The sequence below is a fragment of the Brienomyrus brachyistius genome, chromosome 17 (genome assembly GCF_023856365.1).
Source record: "Brienomyrus brachyistius isolate T26 chromosome 17, BBRACH_0.4, whole genome shotgun sequence".
Taxonomy (NCBI): Eukaryota; Metazoa; Chordata; class Actinopteri; order Osteoglossiformes; family Mormyridae; genus Brienomyrus; species Brienomyrus brachyistius.
The window spans coordinates 21,845,824-21,865,948 of record NC_064549.1 but is presented as its reverse complement, the minus strand read 5'-3'; the positions used below and the strand labels follow the sequence as shown (position 1 = coordinate 21,865,948).

Below are 20,125 nucleotides of genomic sequence, written 5' to 3'. Positions count from 1 at the left end.
GTAAATGTCGAGTTTGGAAGCATCAGGAAGGAAAAAAACAAAAAATAAATAAAATAGGACAGTCAGCTACTTTGATTATTGATGACTTACGATCAAGACACCCAAAAAAGGGGGCCACTCCCCAAGCCCGTCACCCACCAATGAATGGCCCCTCCCCTTATTCACCAACACCCCCTACCCACGATAGCCCCTCCCTTATTCACCCACAGCTCCTCCCCCATCCAATGGCCCCTCCCCATTAACCAACACCCCCTACCTCACCCACGGCACCCCCTCTCCTATTCACCCACAACAGCCCCTCCCCCGTCCAATGGCCTCTTCCCATCCACCAAAAGCTCCTCCCTCACTGATGGTGAATGGGGGAGGAACTAACAACTCCTACCCCACTCAATACAGCTCCTCCCTCACTGATGGTGAATGGGGGAGGAACTAACAACTCCTACCCCACTCAATACAGCTCCTCCCTCACTGATGGTGAATGGGGGAGGAACTAACAACTCCTACCCCACTCAATACAGCTCCTCCCGCACTGATGGTGAATGGGGGAGGAACTAACAACTCCTACCCCACTCAATACAGCTCCTCCCTCACTGATGGTGAATGGGGGAGGAACTAAACTCCTACCCCACTCAATACAGCCCCTCCCTCTATTCAACCACGGCAGCCCCTCCCCCATCCACCAACAGCTCCTCCCCCATCCACCGACAGCACCTCCCCCATCCACCGACGGCCCCTCCTCTACACCACTGATAGGCTCCTCCCCCAGCCTGCCTACCAGTTTGATGTGCTGCATGGTTGCCTCCCGGGCCACATCCATCTGGATGTAAATGCCGGTGGGGAGCAGGAAGTCCACGGCGACATAGTCCTCGTTGGAGAGCTGGGAGTTGGCCGCCCAAATGTCCAGAGTGTCCGTCATGGCGGGAGGCATGGTAGAAGTTGCACACCAGCACAACCATATGGACCTGCGGGAGGGAGACCACAACATCAGAAACACGGTCAAAGGTGGGGGGAACCCCAGAATGGCATGGGGGCCACTTCAGATGAGAATGTGGGGCAGCGCGGGCAGGACACCAGGCCGTGCTCAGCACCAGCAGCAGTAGCATATAATTAGCCATAGAGCAAGATGCCTGCATCCATTATTCATAAGAGCCACTATCCGCATTCTGCTTATGGCCGAACAGCGGGGGGGAGAGAACTGCACAGCAGGGATGCATCCATCACCAGAAGGGGGCGCCGGGGCCAGTCTTCATCACGGTCTAGAAAATCCTACGCCTCATGCTTCCGACTTACTCTACGCAAAAGGACTGAGACGTCAACAGGAAATACTCCAACGATTCACAGCGAAGGCGGACGGTTCAAGTGTTTGGTGAGCGACCAGGCGAGTAGCTCGGATCAGGCGTAAACCACACCTGCGCTCCACTCAGAGTCGAACACGAACACAGCGCCCAATCAAGCTCCGCTGTGGGAAAACACGCAATCGGTCTGACACAATCAGTTCTCAGGACTATGCTATTTTAGACACAAATCAAAAGGGTAATAAACACTTTTTAAAGGGCAATGCTGAGAGGTCAGTATATTATCTATGAAAAAAAAAGTCATATTCCATGTTGCACAAATGTATATTGCATCAGGAGAACAGCATACATTGGTGGAGGAAAGGTTTCCTGGAGATGTACGCTGTTCACAGGGCAGAGCTGAAGCCACAAGCCGAGGGGCGTGGGATGAAAGCAGGGCCCACCACAACCCTCCACCCCCCCACCCCAGGGTTACAGTAACAGTAACGCACAAGTCATGACCACATGTATAAATGCAATTTAAAAAAGGCAGAGAGGTGGAAACTGTTACCGCAATCGGCATTAGACGATACACTCACCCTTCACATGAAGGGAGCGAGATCAACAACGGCTCTTAGAATGAAAAAACAGGCAAAGAATGCCAGACAGGGCCCCCCCGAGGGAGGTACAAACGGGAATGGGGAGTCAGAACCTCCATGGATCCAGGGCTGCTGGGACGCGGTGCACGGACTAGCATAACAGATTCTGTGTAGACCCAAGCATGGTTCTGGGAGCAGGTGTAACAGAAACTGACGTCGCAAACATACGGAGAACTGAGCTCCAATGACGCCCTCAGCTAAGGGACCATCAGCTAGACCAGGCTGGAGCACCGATCTGTACACATCACAGAAATCACTTCTCAGCTGTGAAACGTGGAAATAAATCGTAACAACACTTCGGTTGGGTTGCGATCCAAACAAACGCAAGAATATCAGTGTATATGCAGGAACGATTGTGCTCCAAAAGGCAGGCGTCTGTAAGAAACCTGGCAGCTTAAGTGGGAACCGTGGATTTGACACTGTCATCCAACATGGTTCATGAAAGGAGCAGACAGATCAAAGGAGGCACTGCGATCTGCTACTGGATCACATTACTGAGTGAGCAGCCCATCACCCAGGCCAGCAACATAGCCTGGGGGGGGGGGGATTCACCACATGAGTAGAACCATCCACAAAGGTTATTCCATGTGAACAGCATCGCTTCTGATCTGAAAAGGACATTTCTCTCACACACACACACACACACACACACACACACACACACACACACACACACAGCCTGCAAGCAACAAACAACCGTTCTGGAATGTGGGGGGGGGGGGAATTGGCACGAGACCCACACCAGCCAGCAAACCGAATGCCACAGATTCCCCAAAATGAAGATTAAGGATCTCACTGGAAACCAGTGGGAGGTGACGAAGGGCCAGGCTGATACACACAGGTGTAAAAGGAGACAACTGGAATGGGGAGGGGGGATGCGAAGGATGAAAGTACAGGCACAGCAGCATCCGAAATAACACCACTCAGCAGCCCTGAGCGGCTGGTCACCCTGACTGGGACACGCTGCCACGGCTCCTGTTTAAGCCCCCAGACACACAGGAGGGTATGTGGGGGGGGGGGGGTGTGACTCAGTGTGTCCGAAGTGAGTCAGAAGACACCCCCGGCAAATGGGTTGATGGCTCCTCTTCAGCCATGAAGCAGAGGGGTCCTGCCAGTTGCTGGGGAGTGCGTGGGTAGGGCAAAACTAAGCAAAACAAATGGGGGCTGTGTGTGTATGTGTGTGTGTGTGTGTGTGTGTGTGTGTGTGTGTGTGTAGGGGGGGGGGGTGGTTACGAAAATAGTTATCCGAGAGATTACAAATTCAACAGCCTGTCAACATCAGCACTGGTGAAGGGGGAGGTGAGCTATTGCATCAACTGGCAGGGGATAGACAGATGTTTCTGGAAAATCGACAAACAGCTTTGAGAGAAGCACCTGTAACTATACTGGAGTTCATAGCCTGTCCCTACGATCAGAAGCTGGCCGGCATCATTCCCGACATCAGCATTCCCAGATGCGAGGCATGAAACGCTGTAAACACCAGATTCGCGAGGCTCCCTTACACAGACTGTTTGTTCAGGCCCAAGGCCCACATCAGTGGAGGGGGGGGGGGGGCAATTACGAACAGAGGCACCCTCTTTCTTAACCCTCTGGATCTGCCCTGGGTTGTTGCTGCGGCTGGCAAGCGCAAGGAAGACACTGTCAGAGGCACGCTGCAGCATTTCCTGCTGATATTACGAAAGCCTTATTAATCACACTAATGTCCTGTTATGCTGTCAGGCCGTGCGATAGCCACCCCTCCCCCAAAGGACCACATCAGCCGAAGATGGAAAACCTCACACAGGAAGTGCGAGGCTCTAATCTCGGGCGGCTGTTTGTCCTCCTGAGCTGCGGCGGTTCCGGCCGATAGCCCGTCACGACGACCACAAGGAAATTCAACGGTTAACATTTCTGGAACATCTGTGCCGCCTCTCGTCAGTGCGGTTACCGGGATCCGCCCCAGCTGACTGCAAGGTGACCGTAGCTGAATCATGTCAATGACGAGTGGAATCGGACCCCAGCCAGCACACTGGAGCCGAGTCACAGGTCTGGGGTACATCCCACCTCGTCTGCTCCCTGTATGTGCCCCCGAACCCTCGAGGCAGACCGGGGTCAACCGGGGGGGGGGGGGGGGTGGATGACCCACAGTGAGCCCACAACTAGCTTACATCCCACCTCACTCAGGGAGGGAGCTGAGGGTTGCATAGCTGCCTCTCACACGCCCCCCCCCCCCCAAGCTCTTTCCCACTATCTGAGCACTCAAAAATTCACCCCTCGCAGGCCACACCGGCGAACCGGATCAGCCAGAACATACGGGATACGGCACAACTTCCTTCCTTGATCAGCCACGGCCATTAGCCGCAGTTGGCTACACGGGCAGCATGACGGCGCAGCCCCACCGAATGAGATCACGCTGACAACACAACAGATTAAAGGCTTTACACAGTCGCCGGCACATGGGTGAAAAAAAAGGTATAGTGCGACCAACCGGTAAGGGGACGCTGGTGTCACCAGACGCAGGAGAGAGAGAGTAGACAGTAATGTGCAGAGCAAACAGCAGCCTGACGCTTCCCGATAAAACACAGACTCAAACAGGATATTGAGCTCCCCTAATTTCCGGCAGAACTTTTGTATACATGCACATATTAAAATATTAAATAAATTGGGTTACCTGGTGGGATGACATTAGGACCGATACAACAGATACAACAGAAGGAGCCATTATGTTGACCAGATAAGCCAAACTGATTTCAATGGACCAAGTGGTGCGGCAAGGGAGATGGCGAGATATGCGGTGGCGGGGGGGGGGGGGGGGGTGTCAGCTTATTCCAGGCAGATGCACACGGATCCATGAAACCCAGACGTTATGACTCACGGAGCGAGTATCAGAGCAAGCGGCACTGAATTCTTGGGAAAGATGAATACGCTGAGGCCAGAGTGTACAGACTGGGAAAAGGATGATCTTCCCAGGAGGGGTCCATCGGAGGAATAGAAATGCTGGGGGGGGGGTAGTTGTCTGGGTCAGAGGTGCAGCGGTCGAATTAGACTGGAGCTACAGATGCTCTATCCGGCAGCCTGCTCCTCCACCCAAATACCATGCCCCCCCCCCCCCCCCCGCAACACAAGGCCAGCCACAGCCCCCCCGCCCCTAGCAGCGAGACACTTGGCTCCCAGCACATGACATGACTTCACTTGCAGAGTTGATAGGGGTTCATTCGTCGCAAAAGCAAGTCAAAACAGTATCAGCCATGGGGGGGAGGGGGGGCATTGGATGGGGGAGGAGCTATGGGTGAATAGGGGAGGAGCCTACAGAAACAAACAAAGCCATAAAACAGCCACCAGGGAAACCAGGCTGGGTGCTGCTGCAGAGTCTGAGCCTAATTAAGATCTCAGCTACTTCTCTACAAACTGGCTGAGTGGCCACCATGCATTCAAAGCAGCGATAATGAGCACCTGACCATTCGGCTCCTGTTTAAGCAGCTGATCACAAACATCTGATCATTTAGGACATCAGCCCTCTCCATTTCAGATAAGATTTAGTTCTAATGTCTTAATATTAACAGTACCAGACATTCAAGAACAAACACATACGAACCAGCCAATGCTAATCCTTGTGAACGGGCCCTGTCATTACCACGGGCGACTGGTCCGGTCGAGGCCAGTGGCGGACAGGAGACCCCCCCCCCTCGTCTTCCCAACCTCGCAGCTTGTAACCTGGGACAGAGCGCAAGCAGAACGCGTTTGCGTCCTACTGATGGTTACAACCGAAAGTCATTTTAAATCAGAGCAAGGAGGGAATGAAAAAATATGGGAGATGGGAGCTGAATTAAGTGGAACTCGCGTGCCAGGGTGGGGTAGGGTGGGGTGGGGTGGGGGTCCTTCAGCCTCGAACCTGGAGCATGCCCCGGCAGATACGGAGCTTTGAAGGTGTACGTTTCACGAAAGCAGACAGCGGTCACACGCGCAGTAGAAAGCTAATACAGGAACGATATGCAAAGGACTGCAGATCGTATCAGGCCAAGCACAAGCGGAACGGCTCAAACACACGCGCCGTCCAGCCAAACATCTGCGGGACCTGCACACCCCCCTCCATACCACCGGGTACGGTTTCAGATGTGCTGGACGAGTGCCAGACCCAGGGCGCACGTCTCAGAGTGTGAGTTTATTTACCAATGTGCACCTTCCACGTACAGCTCCTGGGACTGAGGCTATTGCACGCCACCTGCCCAGAACAAAACCAGGCCGAGCCCAGCTCATTAGCGTAAGCGTGGGATCTGCAAGTCACTGTATAACTCAGAGGTGTCACAGCGTGACATCTGTCCCGGCGAGCCCATCAGGCCGGCATCAAAAACAGCGACTGAGCAGACTTAACTTGTTTTGAGGACCAAAATGACATAAAGAGAGCCGTGTCTGAGCTCTAACGGAACACCTAGCAAACTATATTATAAACCTGGACAAAACGTCCTCAGTTTTTATCATTATTACTACGGTGTTCAACAAACTAAGTGAAGAAACTGGCTTATGGCAGATAAGTCATTCGCTTGCACTGAAAGACAGCTGCTGAAACGCCACATACACCAGGCACGACTTAAACGCTAACTCCCTTGGTTAATGATCAACGGAAAGTTAGCACAAGACGACCGAGATAAAACGAGGCGGGCAGATGAACGTCAGCTCTGCTGGCACCTGGCCCAGTGGCCACAAATGACCCCCTTCCCCCAACACAAGCACTAAGCTGCCTCCGCTTAATGGATGTTGAGAGTCAGCAGCGAATCACGGCACGGGGATAGGAGACGAACGGGATCTCCATTCTCTCTCAAGTGCTTCTGTGGAACCGGGATCAAGTGACAGATGAAACAAAACAAGATTCAGGCCGGTACTCACATAAAACAAACGCTCTACGCTTTTCCCAGAGGAGCTCACACAGGACTGGAAGCGAGTGGTAACCAAAGGTGTAGCTGGCTTGTATCAATAAGGCCCCCGCAGCCACCAGGGGTCCAGGGACAGCCATACGCGATAAAAGGGGGCCGCACAGCACAGCGAACGGCAGACTGGTGAGGCGGTGGGGGCTGAAGGAGGACTGGACTCGTACACAAGGAACCGTCACTCTGTGAATGAACTCAAAGGTAACTTTCACTTTACTGTAGCTCTCAGGCCAGGCGACATGAAGATAACAGCTCTGTGTTTCTCTTAATAACCCCGAGTTAATCATTTACCTCACAAACATTTCGGGCCGATTTGTCCAGCACATCCATCTTGTTCACTCAGAGAGCAAATCGAGTCGCAGAAGCCTGAGAGCCTAAGCTGACAAAGGAAATCGCCACTCACCGCCCGTCAGTGGTTAATGGTTAGGCCTCTGTGCCCACTTCTCACACCGCAGTACCCCATATGGCCACCGGGAGGGCGCCCCTCGCAAGCCCAGCATGCGGCTGGTGAGCCAGACCGAGAGTGGTCACATTCCCCAGCGGTGATAACATCACTGATACCACAGAGGTACAGCCAACAGAACGTCCTCGGAGAGGCACAAAAGGGGGGCGGGGGGGGGTCGATCCGATTCACATGCCTGGCAGGCTGATAAAAAAAAACATCAGGGCAAGGGTCGTCATGTGATGGAAACCCGGGTCAGTAAGACAGCGAGAGAGAGAGCAAGCAGCGGTAAGAGCGATGCAGTACTCTGTCCGGCATCCGCCGACAGACAGGGCCATTCGGTCCGGCATCCGCCGACAGACAGGGCCATTCGGTCCGGCATCCGCCGACAGACAGGGCCATTCGGTCCGGCATCCGCCGACAGACAGGGCCATTTCAATACAAGGCAAACCGCGCCTCGTTCGGGACGGCCGACTCAAACAGGTCCTGCACTTCATCGCTCAGCTGGCGGAATAGATAACAAAGACACCTGTAGAAATTGCCCAGCATGCCTTGCAGCTACGACACCGAAGCGGCGCCTCTCTATGCGGATGTCTCCGATGTCACAATTAAGCTCTAAGCAGGTGAAATGAGGACAGGTGGGGACAAATGAGGATAGGCGGGCGGGGCACGCCAGTGCCGGGGGGCACGGGTAGTACTCAATATTCACGGTTCATATCCCAATCTTTGGACCTACATCAACTAATGGGTTGGGGGGGGGCACCTTATACTGCAAGACATAAGAAGTGCATGTATGTAGGGAGGTGGTGGCCAACAAGCTAGTCACAAATCCAAAAACATAGTGGGGGAGAGAACAAACAACATGAACAATGAGGAACCCCCACCCCACCCTGAAGGCAGGAGGGCTGGGCTTGTGGCTGGAATGGCACCGTTTTCCAGGAACATGTACAAAGCCAAACGAAGAGAGCTTATAGGAAGCAGCCCACCCCCCACACAAACAATTTAACAGTTAGGTACGACATGAGGTGAGGCTTGCTTCCTAGGCGAGAAGTTTGAGAAGATCTCCGACATTCCATGCCTGTCAAGGCAAAGCCCCTCCCAGATTCCATGGTGTACGGATAAACACATTCCAGCTACACGGGCCTGAGGTTGGGAGGCTTTTCCCAGAAGTCAGTGACGGCGGCGAGTTGAACGGTTTCTGTAATCTCCGAGGCGCTCCCACGAAGTCACGGGGTTTGTGGGGCACCATTTCGCCTCTGTCCCTCTTATCGCGGAGGGCCTGCTACAGCCTGCCCAACGCCACTGTACCGCCCATTTCCGTGAGCACGGAGCAGGCACGCGTGCGAGTCACGCACACACACATACACGCACGCACGCATGCATGCACCTACCTGATGTCAGCTTGGAGCAGTCACTTCCCGGGACACTCCTCCAAACTCAGGAGATCCAAGGCAATGGGGGGTACAGCATCTGAAATACGAGGAAGCGGAGTGAGGTAGGTGTGTGTATCTGTGTGTGAGGAACAGTCAAACAGAGAGGGCGAGGTGGGGGGAGGGTGAGCAAGCGAGAGAGAGAGAGAGAGAGAGAGGCAGCAGGGGACTGACTGGCCAAGTACTGTAGCACTCTCTCTCCCTCCATGTCTCTTCCTCTCTCACTGCGGCACCATCGCAACCCCACATGCGACCATCAGGGCCATCTTGAGGGCAAGGGCAGGAAGCCTGGGGTTGCCTGCGGGCATGTGCAAGGCCTACGGTGCTCCGGAAAACGCCTGACTCAGCACCATGCTGCCCGCGGGAAGGACAAGTCTGTGCGTCAGAGACAGAGCTGCACAGGAGCTGCAGCATGCCATAGCAGGCAGGAGAGTACTGCGTCCCCCTCATGCACGCAGACATGCGCCGGAAGGCAGTGCCATGCACGGCACATTTCAGTCAACCATGCAAAGAGTCTTCTCAATAATTCACCCTTCCCCATTAGCAGCAAGTGTTAAGGTGAGGTTAATGTTTCAAATGCTGAAACCGCGTCTTAAACTCCCAAGCCAATGACTTTCGCGTCGGTTAGGATTTCCATGAGAGCAGAACCGCTGCACCCACCTCAGGATCTTAGAGGTCTGACAAAGAGGCGGCTCCCTCTCGGAGCACAAAGTCCCTTCACAGGGCACTTGGGGACTTCCACAGGTGCTGTTCCTGTTCTGCTAAGCTCGGTGCCTCACCAGCGTCACCAATTCACAGGTAGACAAATACGCAAGCGGGGGAATTCATGGAAATTCAACTACAGCGGCACCATTTAAGGAACAGGAACGATCCCTCGTTCTGAAAGCGGCAGCTGTTATTGGCAAACCTGTTTTTACACCATGAGTTTGGAACAAAAAGGAGAAGCAGATCGCTGTGGGGGGAAAAAAAAAACCCTGTTCCCTGAAGTGTCACCTTAAACTGAAGTACGCAGCTTTCTGTTTACCTTACCCTACTATAAATGGATAAGTTCTGTTTGGCGAGACAGGAAGTCTGTACGCTTCACAAACTCATCTTCAAAGAGTAACCTCCGAATCGAGGAGCAGAGCTTCTGATCCCACAGATGATATAACTCGCTGCCCAGAGGCCTGACTTCAGCACAAACAAGACGCACTATCTTGTTTACAAGGGTGTGACCTCACGTGGCCAGGAAGGCAGCAGAGGAAACGGCCTTCTGGGACAACGATGACCTCACAAGCTGTCCCTAAGGGCCCACGCATGGTTGGCTCCTGCTTAACATGACACACGCTCCGCACGCACTTCCCACACAGTGAGCGGCACTGCGCCTCCGCACTGCTCCGCCGTCACACTGCACGTCTGTGCGCCAAATTTCAGGCGAGTCCCGAGGCTGTAACTGCTCCCTTCACAGGACCAAAACTCACCACTAAAATATGCCCTGATCGCCATGTAATATCTTACGAAGCTCACCTATCACACGTTTAAACAACTGCATTTATAAGCAGATCTTTGTCATACAACCAAAACTGTTTGTTTCAATATAAGCTAATATTAGCATCAGTAAACAGTCACATGGCAAAAGGCAGCTACAGAAACAAACATAAGATTAATAGTAATACTTTAAAGATAAAAAATGTGCATTGACTGGGATGTAAAATAAGGTGACAGTGTACATAAATAAAGTGGCAAAAATGCAAATGAAGGGTCACTTGTAAAACTGGAGTAATTTGGTATGGCAATCTTGCTCTTGAAACCGTCCAGGGATATTAACTAGCTTAACCTTAACCTTAAGCTATTAACCTTAACCACGAAGCTACCAGCTGCTGTGTAAAGGATGGAACCCATCCCGCAATCGGCAGTGACTCTGCTCACTCTTTCCGAGTCCAGTAGCACCTCGGCAGAGGTGGCAGCCAAGTTAAAACGGAGCCTCAAAGTGACTGGACGGATACGGGGGTCTGCCAGAGCAGGGCGGCTGTGCAGAGCCCAGCGCAGAAAAGCCACACATCGTATCAGCTGCTTTCCAGACAAGTAACAGGTCTCTTGCCACGGGGGTTGGGGGGTGGGGGGGGGGGGGGGTGATTGGATCCATTAGACACCCGGGAGTGTTTAAGTGTCCAACACAGGGAAGTCCGCTCTGTACAGGAAGTCTGACGAGAAAGCAGGCTGCAGAAAAGGGCGACGATAAAAATAAAACAAGAACAAACGAACATGTCAGTGAGCGGAACAATGGACACAAAAGAACAGAGAGCGCAGGGCATGTAGGGCCTCCTCGCTGGCTGGGGTCCGGCAGGCCGACGCCACACGCCTCTGTTTTTGGGCCTGTCAAAAAATGGCCGCTCCGTGTCTATTGAGTCCCACCTATGCCCCCTCTGCTCCCCAGAGCCTTCTCCTGGGCCCCCCCAGAGCCTCCACCTGGGTCCTATATGCTTCCTTGCATATGCTTCCCTCCACCGGGACGGCCAAAGCCTCCATCCGCATTTTTACTGCTCAGTTTAACACTTCTGTAATGGACCTCAAGCCATTACCATCCCAACCCCAAATATTGGAAACCTTCCTTGGAAATTAGGTACATACTCAGAAATGTGAGGAAGCTGAATTGTCTACCCCCACCCAGAAGCCACATCCTGTAGCACATGGATGATGCCAGGGGCTGGTGTTGCCTTGTTGTTCATCTTGTCTCATCATCATCATCATCATCATCAGGCCGACTTGCGGTTCCCTCACTGTACCGCTCCCTGGATGTGCTTTCAGCCCAGGGCTTGCATCTCCGCACAGTTACCACCATCACCTGGTCTCTCATGGCGACTGGTCCCCACAATGTCGAAATAACAGGTTTTTTTATTACATTGTGGGGAACATTTGGTCCCAACAATGTACTATAAACATAATCCACCCACACACACACACACACACTTCCATTCTTATCAGTATGCAAACAAGAAGACAGGCACAGCCTGAGGTAACAGTTTTTCTAGAAAGTTCTCTATTCCCCAGTGTGTGGATAGAGGCTTCACAAAGACACAAAGTCAGGAGACACCAAAAGACACAGCTTCCCTGAGGAAAGTCCTGCCTCATCAGGGCTGTGGCTCCCGTCTGCAGTCAGAAACACTACAGCACCAGCGAGGCCCCTTACTGAACACGACTGGCGGCAAACACAAGGGGACCAGCCAGGTGCTCAGCGGACGCCCCTGCCAACCTGACAGTCAGTTTCCACCGAGCTTCTAAGATGAGTTTTACCAGGAGCCTGGGCGTGATGGGACATGTATTTCTGGACAAACAATGTTCACTTATATCTCCGATCACGTGGGGGGGGGGGGGGGGTGGGATAACTGCCCACTTTGTTCCACAAATTTCAGCTGCAAGTTTGGAAACAGGAAGCATGGGTGAGATTTAAATAGCGTGACAGCAAAAACACACACACACACACACACACACACACACACACACACACACACACACACACACACACACACACACACACACACACACACACACACACACACACACACACACACACACACACACACACACAGAAAGAGGGAAAACCACATATGGCTGCAAGGTAAATTACAAGGTAAATATTTGCAGTGGTGAACGAGAGCAGACTCAGCATACATCATCACCACATACAGTCACTCAATCTCTCAGCAGGATTCTAGGAAATTCCTCATTGGTCCAACCGATTGAATAATGATCAGTGGCCAATCATAGCTGCAGCTGCCTCTTAGCCCCGCCCCAGATTCCACTTGCTTGATCACCCACAGGCCGGCTCTGACGTGCCACCCCCCTCAGCCAAGCCTCCTCCTCACTCCTGCCAAACGGTCTTCCATGCGTGCATTTCGCATGCAAAACTGGCAGAATCCACAGAAGGGCTGGGCCTCCTACGGGCTTCGGATTGACATCCTTTCAATGAGTGGCCTTGTTACAGAAACCGCCATGTCACAGAGCTCAAGGACTTCAGAGGCCGAAGAAATGGCCAGTGAAAGGTCAGAATGGACTAGCAGACATCATAGCCCAGGAAGCACAGCCCCCGGGGCTTTCGGCTGCTTGGGGGGGTGGGGGGTGGCGTTCCCAAGCCTGTCTATCCCCAGTGACAACAAAGGCCCCTCACGCACCTCGCATCATGGAAGGGAGAGTGCCACCTAGCAGTGATAGGTGAACAGTGGTTAAGGATGCACTCATCCCATAACCAGACCAGCGGCACCTCCAGCCTGTAGCACCGGACACAGGCAAGTTCTGGAGCGCCAGGTTTGTCCCGGTCTTCCCCCGTCGCAGAACACACCTACGTCCACCAATGAGCTCCACCGCCTCCACGCTCATGGAGTAACTCAAGTAACTCACGTCGGTTGTCTAAACTCCTCACCCAGAGCTTAGGTGAGCCGGGCAGCAAGCCATCTTGGATAGGTTTTATACAGAAGGAGCCCCAAAACAGAGCACAGCAGGTTCCCAAGATACAAACCAGTTCGAGAGTCCAAAGTTAGATCGTCATCGGCTGGATGCTTAGGAGTGCAAAAACATGCACAATATTTTCTCCCCCATTGTTTTCAGCCAGCTGATCTTGCTTACTGCTTGCGAGCAAAAGTCCACGTTACTGTATCAAGAATACCTATGCACATTTTTGTAAGTTGGATATTAAAGAAAAAAGTTGTTAATCCTAATTAAGAATCGTCAGAGATACGAACCAACTTGTGCGCTGCTGCAAAATTTGAAATTCGGGCACAATGTTTAAATTTTGAAGTTAAACATTTTTTTTAATTTATTGGAAACGCACGTTCACATCTTTGAGAGATCGCATCTAGAGGTTTGTATGTAGAGGATTTTCTGAACAGGAGCTCTGCTCTCTGCTTCCGTACTGCAGCCTCAGTAACTGGGAAGGGTTCTTCCACAAAACGAAGAGCATGATGACGACGTGCAGAGATGTTTCCCGTCCGCATGGCGGCTGGGACTCTCCGGAAAGTGGGTCAAGGACACAGACCTACAGCTTTAAAAGTGCAGGAGAGATACCTGCCACTACAGCTCAGAGCAAGTTCCTCCAGCTGCAGGAAGAGCGGGCAGCGCCACCCACAGGAGCCCTGCAGCAGGATGGCAGTCAGGCCACACACAGAGGCAGAAAAGGCAAAGTCCCAGTGCCCTGATGATTGTCAGGATACAAACCCAGGGGACAGATGGAGCAGATACACTCCCAGCCCCAAACCCGAACATCAACTCCAGTCCAAAGAAGGTTGCTAGTTAATTATGAGGTTATGAGGAGGAACCAGAGAAATACCAAATTTAGACCCCCCCCCCACTCCCCCTAAGACTTACCTCCAAATATAGCCCATAGGACCAGCTTCCATACTTTCAGCCCCATAAAAAGAACTGAGCTGATTGTTAAGATGACCTTTTGGATCCTTCGACCTGGAGCACAATAGTACCCTGGGGGGTGGAGGTGGTGATGGGGGCATTAATCAGTTACCCTCACCAGCATGAGGGAACAAAGGTCCTGCTTCCGAGCCGTTGGGGCAGGGCGGGGCGCTAGGGGGAGGGATGTACACGCTTCCGTGACCAATCCCGAAAAAGGGGCAAAGTTCCACTCGACAAGACGCGAAGGCCCAGGAGGTGGGTACTCACAGAAGCAAGCACCAGAACTTGCCGGAAACACTGTGATCCTCTGTCCTACTGGAGGAAGATAAACATTGATGCTTCAGCTGCGGGAAACAGTGAGAGCTGCCCCCCCTCCCCCCCCACCCCCGTTGTCAGGGATGGTCGCATTTCGCATTGTTCATTATGGGCTGGCACAGCGGAAGGGTTTACGGTACTGCCTTGTACAAAGGCCGCAGTCATGGGCTGACAAAGCACCACCCATTCAGCCATTCCCCAGCGGGGGGTGGGGGGGGGGGGGGTAATAAGCCGTACCACTCTTCTCCGACTTCATGCAGAAGTCGCTCCCCTCTTAAGGATCGTGGGTGCCACTCCCCCCCCCAGCAGCAGCCAGCTGACAGGTGGGCTGGGCCGAGCCAGGCTGCCCCCCCACATAGCTGCCTGCAGCGCTTGAAGTCTTGGGTTCGGGCCACTGGGCACATCAGCACAGTGTCACACGCCACGAGACAGCCATGAATGACGAGGCGCTGCAGAGCCACAGTGCTGAGAAAGAGCCCCCAAAGATTAGGGGGGCATCCCAAAATTTTTGGGTTGAGGGCCCTCCTGCGAGAGGCCTGGCCTGCTGTGAGCGGCATGGCCTGCTTTGTGCAATCACTTGGCACTCATTGGTTAAAGACCCGGTTGGCCTGCCTGGCTTTTCAAAATGCACCACATGGAAGCAGATGAGTTAGCGGTAGGGGGTAGGTAGGGGGAAGGGCTGAGAGAGAGGGAGCAGAAGGAGAAGAGAGAAAGGTGGAGGAGGGAGGCAGAGGGGGAGAGACCTATAGTCACCGAAGATGGCAGCAGTTTAGACCCCACCCCACCTTCCGTGGTGGAAGTCGACCGTAACTTGGAGACGCGGCCGGAGAGGCTCCTGGTGCCTCCCGCACCTCAAATTCTGCAACAGGTCCCATCTTGTCAGGGTGAATTCTGGAGAATTCCGTCAGAAGGCTCCCAGGCGGCCTCCGGGGCCCCGAAAATTCCAAGGATTGCCCCGGAGGAGGAGCCTCGGCCCCCGCACGGCACACCAGGGGCCCCGAGGCAGCAGGGGGGGCGCTGCAAGCGAAAGTGAAGCCTGCTGCCAACTTCCTGGAGAGGATGTTACACAACTGGATGGGACTCTTGATGAAGGGGTGTGGAGGCCGCAAAAGGAAGAGGAATGGGAGGAGGAGGGAGAAGGGGGAGAGAGACCTGCTAACATCTTGAGGCTGCAGAAGTGACAACGGCTGAACAATAAAACTGAATTTACAGGTTCAAAATTCTCACCGCCCAACAACACCGATAGCCGGAAACACGACTAGTGCAGTCACAATATCGAAATTTGTTTCGACATCGATACTTGACAGTTTTTCAATATTGTTCCCTTAAAAAGGGGAATTATCATTCTGCTTTATTTCAAACAAAAATGTTTTTCATTATATTCGGCTTGTTTGCGGACGGATCAGTTAAACTAAAATTTAAGCATATTGGTCAAAAATACAAGTCGGGGATCATTTTGTCCGTTGGGTAGAATTAATATGCAAGTTTGGGTTGGCCGTGAAACACATTACTGTAGCTTATGTATTAATATGTATACTACTGCAGTGGAGATTTTTCAATCACTGATTTCTTTCAACAGCATAATAGGGGAGTGAACAAGGTAACGATCACCTGTCGGTCGTTGGATTCCTTGAAAAGGTCGGGATGTTTGTCCATCTGATGTCTGACCAGTGCTGACATCACGTCTCCTTTTGCGAGAGACCTCTTACGGGCCTTTGCACGACGGTGCCGCTGTGTTTAGAAACTTGCCTCTCTTGCCGACTTTATAGCCGAAATACCAGCACATTTCACTTCAGACCCCCTCTTTCTCAGTGAGTTCAGGTATTTCTGAAGCTGCTGCCACCTCTTCAAGTCGAACCACTGCCGAAACTGAAAAAGTGCACTGCTCTCTCTACCTTAGTGCAAGAACCAACCGAGGACCGTCTCACACACCACTGTCACTGTTGGCTTAAAGAGACAGATTTCTTTTAGCCACATCAAATAGCTATTCGCATAATAAAAATGATCCATTTTTCCAAAATGCCATTTTCAAAATCCCAGTACACGCATTTTTTCCCAGTATTGCTTTACCGTGTAACCCTAGATGTGACAGCCTTATTCAACTGGTAAAGCGGCTTTAGTTGGACGATGCCAAACATTAGTCGCAAGACAGGAATGATACCTTCTCAAAGGCAGAATGAGAAGGCCTCTCTCATTGATGCGACTCATGTGCGAGAGACTGACTCCTAGACGTGGGAGCGCTTAAATGGGAAGACGGAACATGCCGGAAAGTCAGGATTCGGCCTTCGGAGGGGTCAGAGGAGCACCACTCATCGCATCCTCTCGCCACGCAGCAGGAGGGGGGCAGCTTGGAATCTGTCATGTCACATGACAGCCTGGGCAGCTGGGATTGGGCAACGATTCAATGCAATCCCGCCCCCCTCCCAAACACACACACCTGGTACATACTGGAGGGGTGGGGACACAGCAGACAAAGAAGAATTTGATGTTGTGGGGCACGGAAAACAAAGTACACAAAAAGCATCCTGACTTCACAGGTATGTGAATGAGTGTGATAGCTTGGGGAGGGGGGAAGGGACAACAGCAGTGACAATGCCCTGCAGACAGCCACACCAGACAGCCTCTCGTCATCCGTTACTTGTATAGCCCAGAGGTGCTGGAAAAACAACCCCCACCCTGAATACAGGACACAGGAGCTCTGAGCTATACTGGACATCGATATCAAGGGAAAACGTCAAAAACCACTGATACTCTAAGGACAGAAGGTAGCCCACAAACCTCCACTCCGTTCTGCATGGTTCTCCTACGCACTTTCCCCCTGACTAAAGGCACGGACCCATCTTAAACCACAGTCTGCTTAGAAAGCACACTGGGTTCTGACAATGAGGAACAGAAATGGGCTTAAGTGGCATGAGGGGAGTGGATGTGGACTCCCCAGTCGAGGCCACGCACACACCTGCCTCAGCCAACTCTGCGGGGAAAGCACCAAGGAGGCTCCTCCATGCGGGCAGCCGGGTCCAGGGTGTCGGAGTCACAGCGGTGTACAGAAATGCGTTGGGATAAGATTTTATCACCATTCCCTACCACCACCACCTCACTCTGACAGTGTTTCACAATGACGCCAGATCTGTGAATGGCAACTTCTGCGGACAAGCAGCTGTCAGAAGGCCTATGCGTATGCTTGTGTACATGTGGTATGCTTTCTGTCTTAAGAAAAACTAAAAATACTCTTACCGATGCACAGAAGCCTTCACATTACAAGAAGAAAGGTTCATTCACACCCCAGTCGCTCCACCCCCCATGACCCTGCAAGAAAACACTAACAGAAAAACATCCCCTGCGTGGCCACCCCGAGCTGTAACCCCCGCACGCGGTCATATGACCGATGACGTCACACGAGCTATTTCAGGACATCTACCCTTTGCAGTTCCACTGACTTATTGTCACATCACATGTTTGTGGGTCACACAGGCTCCGATTCACAATAAATAAATAAATTAATTTTAAAAATTATAAAATCAACCAATTTTTTCGGTAGGAGACTGCAATGGCGTACGTTCGCCATTAGGGGAGTGAAGTTAAGTACCACCTTCCGGACTTTGACAGTGGGCCTTAAATCAACAAATCATTTAGCAGCGAATGGCCTGTAAACGAGAGCTTTAAAGGCAGCAGTAGGCGGGCTGAGCCATACAAATGCCCACCGGTTTTATCCCAGGGGAAGACAACAAACGGAGCAAAGGAAAGCAGGTAAACCGAGCTGGTGACTGGCAGCGCACCATCGCGCGCGGTCCCCCAGGGCCCTGAGCCTTACGTCACTCTACACTGAAACGCGGATCATTCACACGGGTAATTCCTGAGAGACACATCAAAGCGGCATCTGCCTTTCCTCATTCAACCCTACCTAGATATCGCTTTGAGGCTTTTCAAATCATGTCATGACTGTCCTGTGATCGGTCACGTAGAAGCAAAGAGAAGGAATTAGTGTAGAAAGATTCAAGATAGACCAATTCGCCTGATAGGACATGAAGATTTTAAGTAGCCATATGTTTTTAGTCTGCGCCATTTCATCCACTAAAGACCAGTAAAGGTAAAAATATTCCCAATACAGCGGACGTTCCGCTGTGATAGAATCACCACACAGGAGCGGCACTACAGCAGCTTCAAACCCTTCCCTTTAAAGCGTTTTATTAAAAGTGACACCGGAGAGAGGAGGCAACCAGACAGGAGCAGATCCGTGACTCCGCATCGCGGACCGGAGGCACCTGTTGTTGGTCGATGCGCTGTGCAGCCTGGCCTCCACGCGTTATCCCGTGGGCAGGTCGGCCCCTCCCGGTAATCTCCCTGCTAAGGTACGCGGAGCAGGACGGTGTTTTCCCCACAATACTCCCCCGCCCATCATCAAGCTGCACGATGCAATTCATACCGACGGGAGCACCCCCGCCTAAATGCAATGCCAGTTTACATATAAGCTAGTCCAGTTGGCCATCAGAAAATCCCAGCATAAATTAAACAATAATAACTTTAATGTAGATTCCGTATATTTGCGGGTTTTTTTTCTCTGAAGTTTAAAGCAGAGGTACAGATGACAGCGCCGGAGAAGGTGGCGCATTACGGAGATGCGCGGATGGGGATCCGCTGGGAAACATCAGGAATAATAACCGCAGTGAAAATGCCATCGGAGAAGCAAAAGCGGGGCCGCCGACCGGGCAGTAAACACCCCATATGAGGAAAACATTACAACAGTAACGCGGCTATGAGAATCAGCCAGACTAATTTATAACATCGCACTGATTCAGCTTTACAGGTGTCCATCGCGTAGCAGGGTCTAAACGTTGTAAACAACTACAAGATTGTTTGCCAACTGAGACGTAATTCGTTAAAAACAAGCAGTATTAGAACATATCAAAGACCGAAATCAAATCAGAGCCAAATTCTGTATGATAACACACTGGTTAAGACATTCCAGAACAATCCATTTATTGAACTTATGCGGCAAATCTTCCTTTATGGAAAATATGTGGAATACATAAGAACAACAGTGTGTCAGTTGGAGGGAATTCAGCGGATATGGATAGAAGTTAGCCAGTTTACAGCAGTAATCCAGCGGATATGGATACATGTTAACTAGGTTAAAGCTGTATTCTAGTGATCTGATAGAGACGGTGCGGCCGGGCGCTTTACCTTCATGTGTTTATCGTAGACCCGAAGTTTCCTTCCCGCAATGAAACGCAACGATCCGGCCACTGGCCAAGTTCCTCCGGTAAGGGAGCAGCCAAACACGGGGCTTTACATGTCAGACAACGCGATGCAGGTGGGCGAAAGCTGTCGCTTTTCCCCCCCTATTCTTTTTTTAGCACGGCGGACAGAAACGCAGAATTGAGCTGCAGCTTCCCCCCCGATCCTCATTCGGTTTCACTCCTCCCTCCCCCCTGTCTCGCTCTCTGTCTCTCTCTCTGACTCGCACCCAGCCGCCGGCAGCTTCCCGTTTCACAGCCCCAGCTTGAATATATCGTGGTGCAGTGATTTCACCCGGAAACACAAAGTGCGCTGCGATGGCGATGAAGCGCGCAGGAATGCCATTCATTTCATTTGGACTGTGATTCACAGCTTAATCCTTTTAATCGTAGCTAGTACTTTTGTGTATTGTTTTGTACTGGATTTAAGGGGCAGTGTGAGTCATGTGTCAATGTTCGTGCCTTCTGAAGTCCGAAAGGACTATGCT

The 20,125-nt window shown here is 52.0% G+C and overlaps 1 protein-coding gene across 1 annotated transcript in view; it reads right to left on the bottom strand.

Annotated features, from left to right (window-relative positions):
• The window catches only part of pik3cb (phosphatidylinositol-4,5-bisphosphate 3-kinase, catalytic subunit beta), a 36,859-nt gene extending 16,971 nt beyond the window's left edge, over positions 1 to 19,888 (bottom strand). The window contains 3 exon segments of the mRNA XM_048980651.1: positions 776 to 962; positions 8,671 to 8,749; positions 19,585 to 19,888. Coding sequence (XP_048836608.1) covers positions 776 to 928 — 153 coding nt within the window. The 5' untranslated portion in view covers positions 929 to 962; positions 8,671 to 8,749; positions 19,585 to 19,888.
• Positions 19,889 to 20,125: the final 237 nt, after the last annotated feature.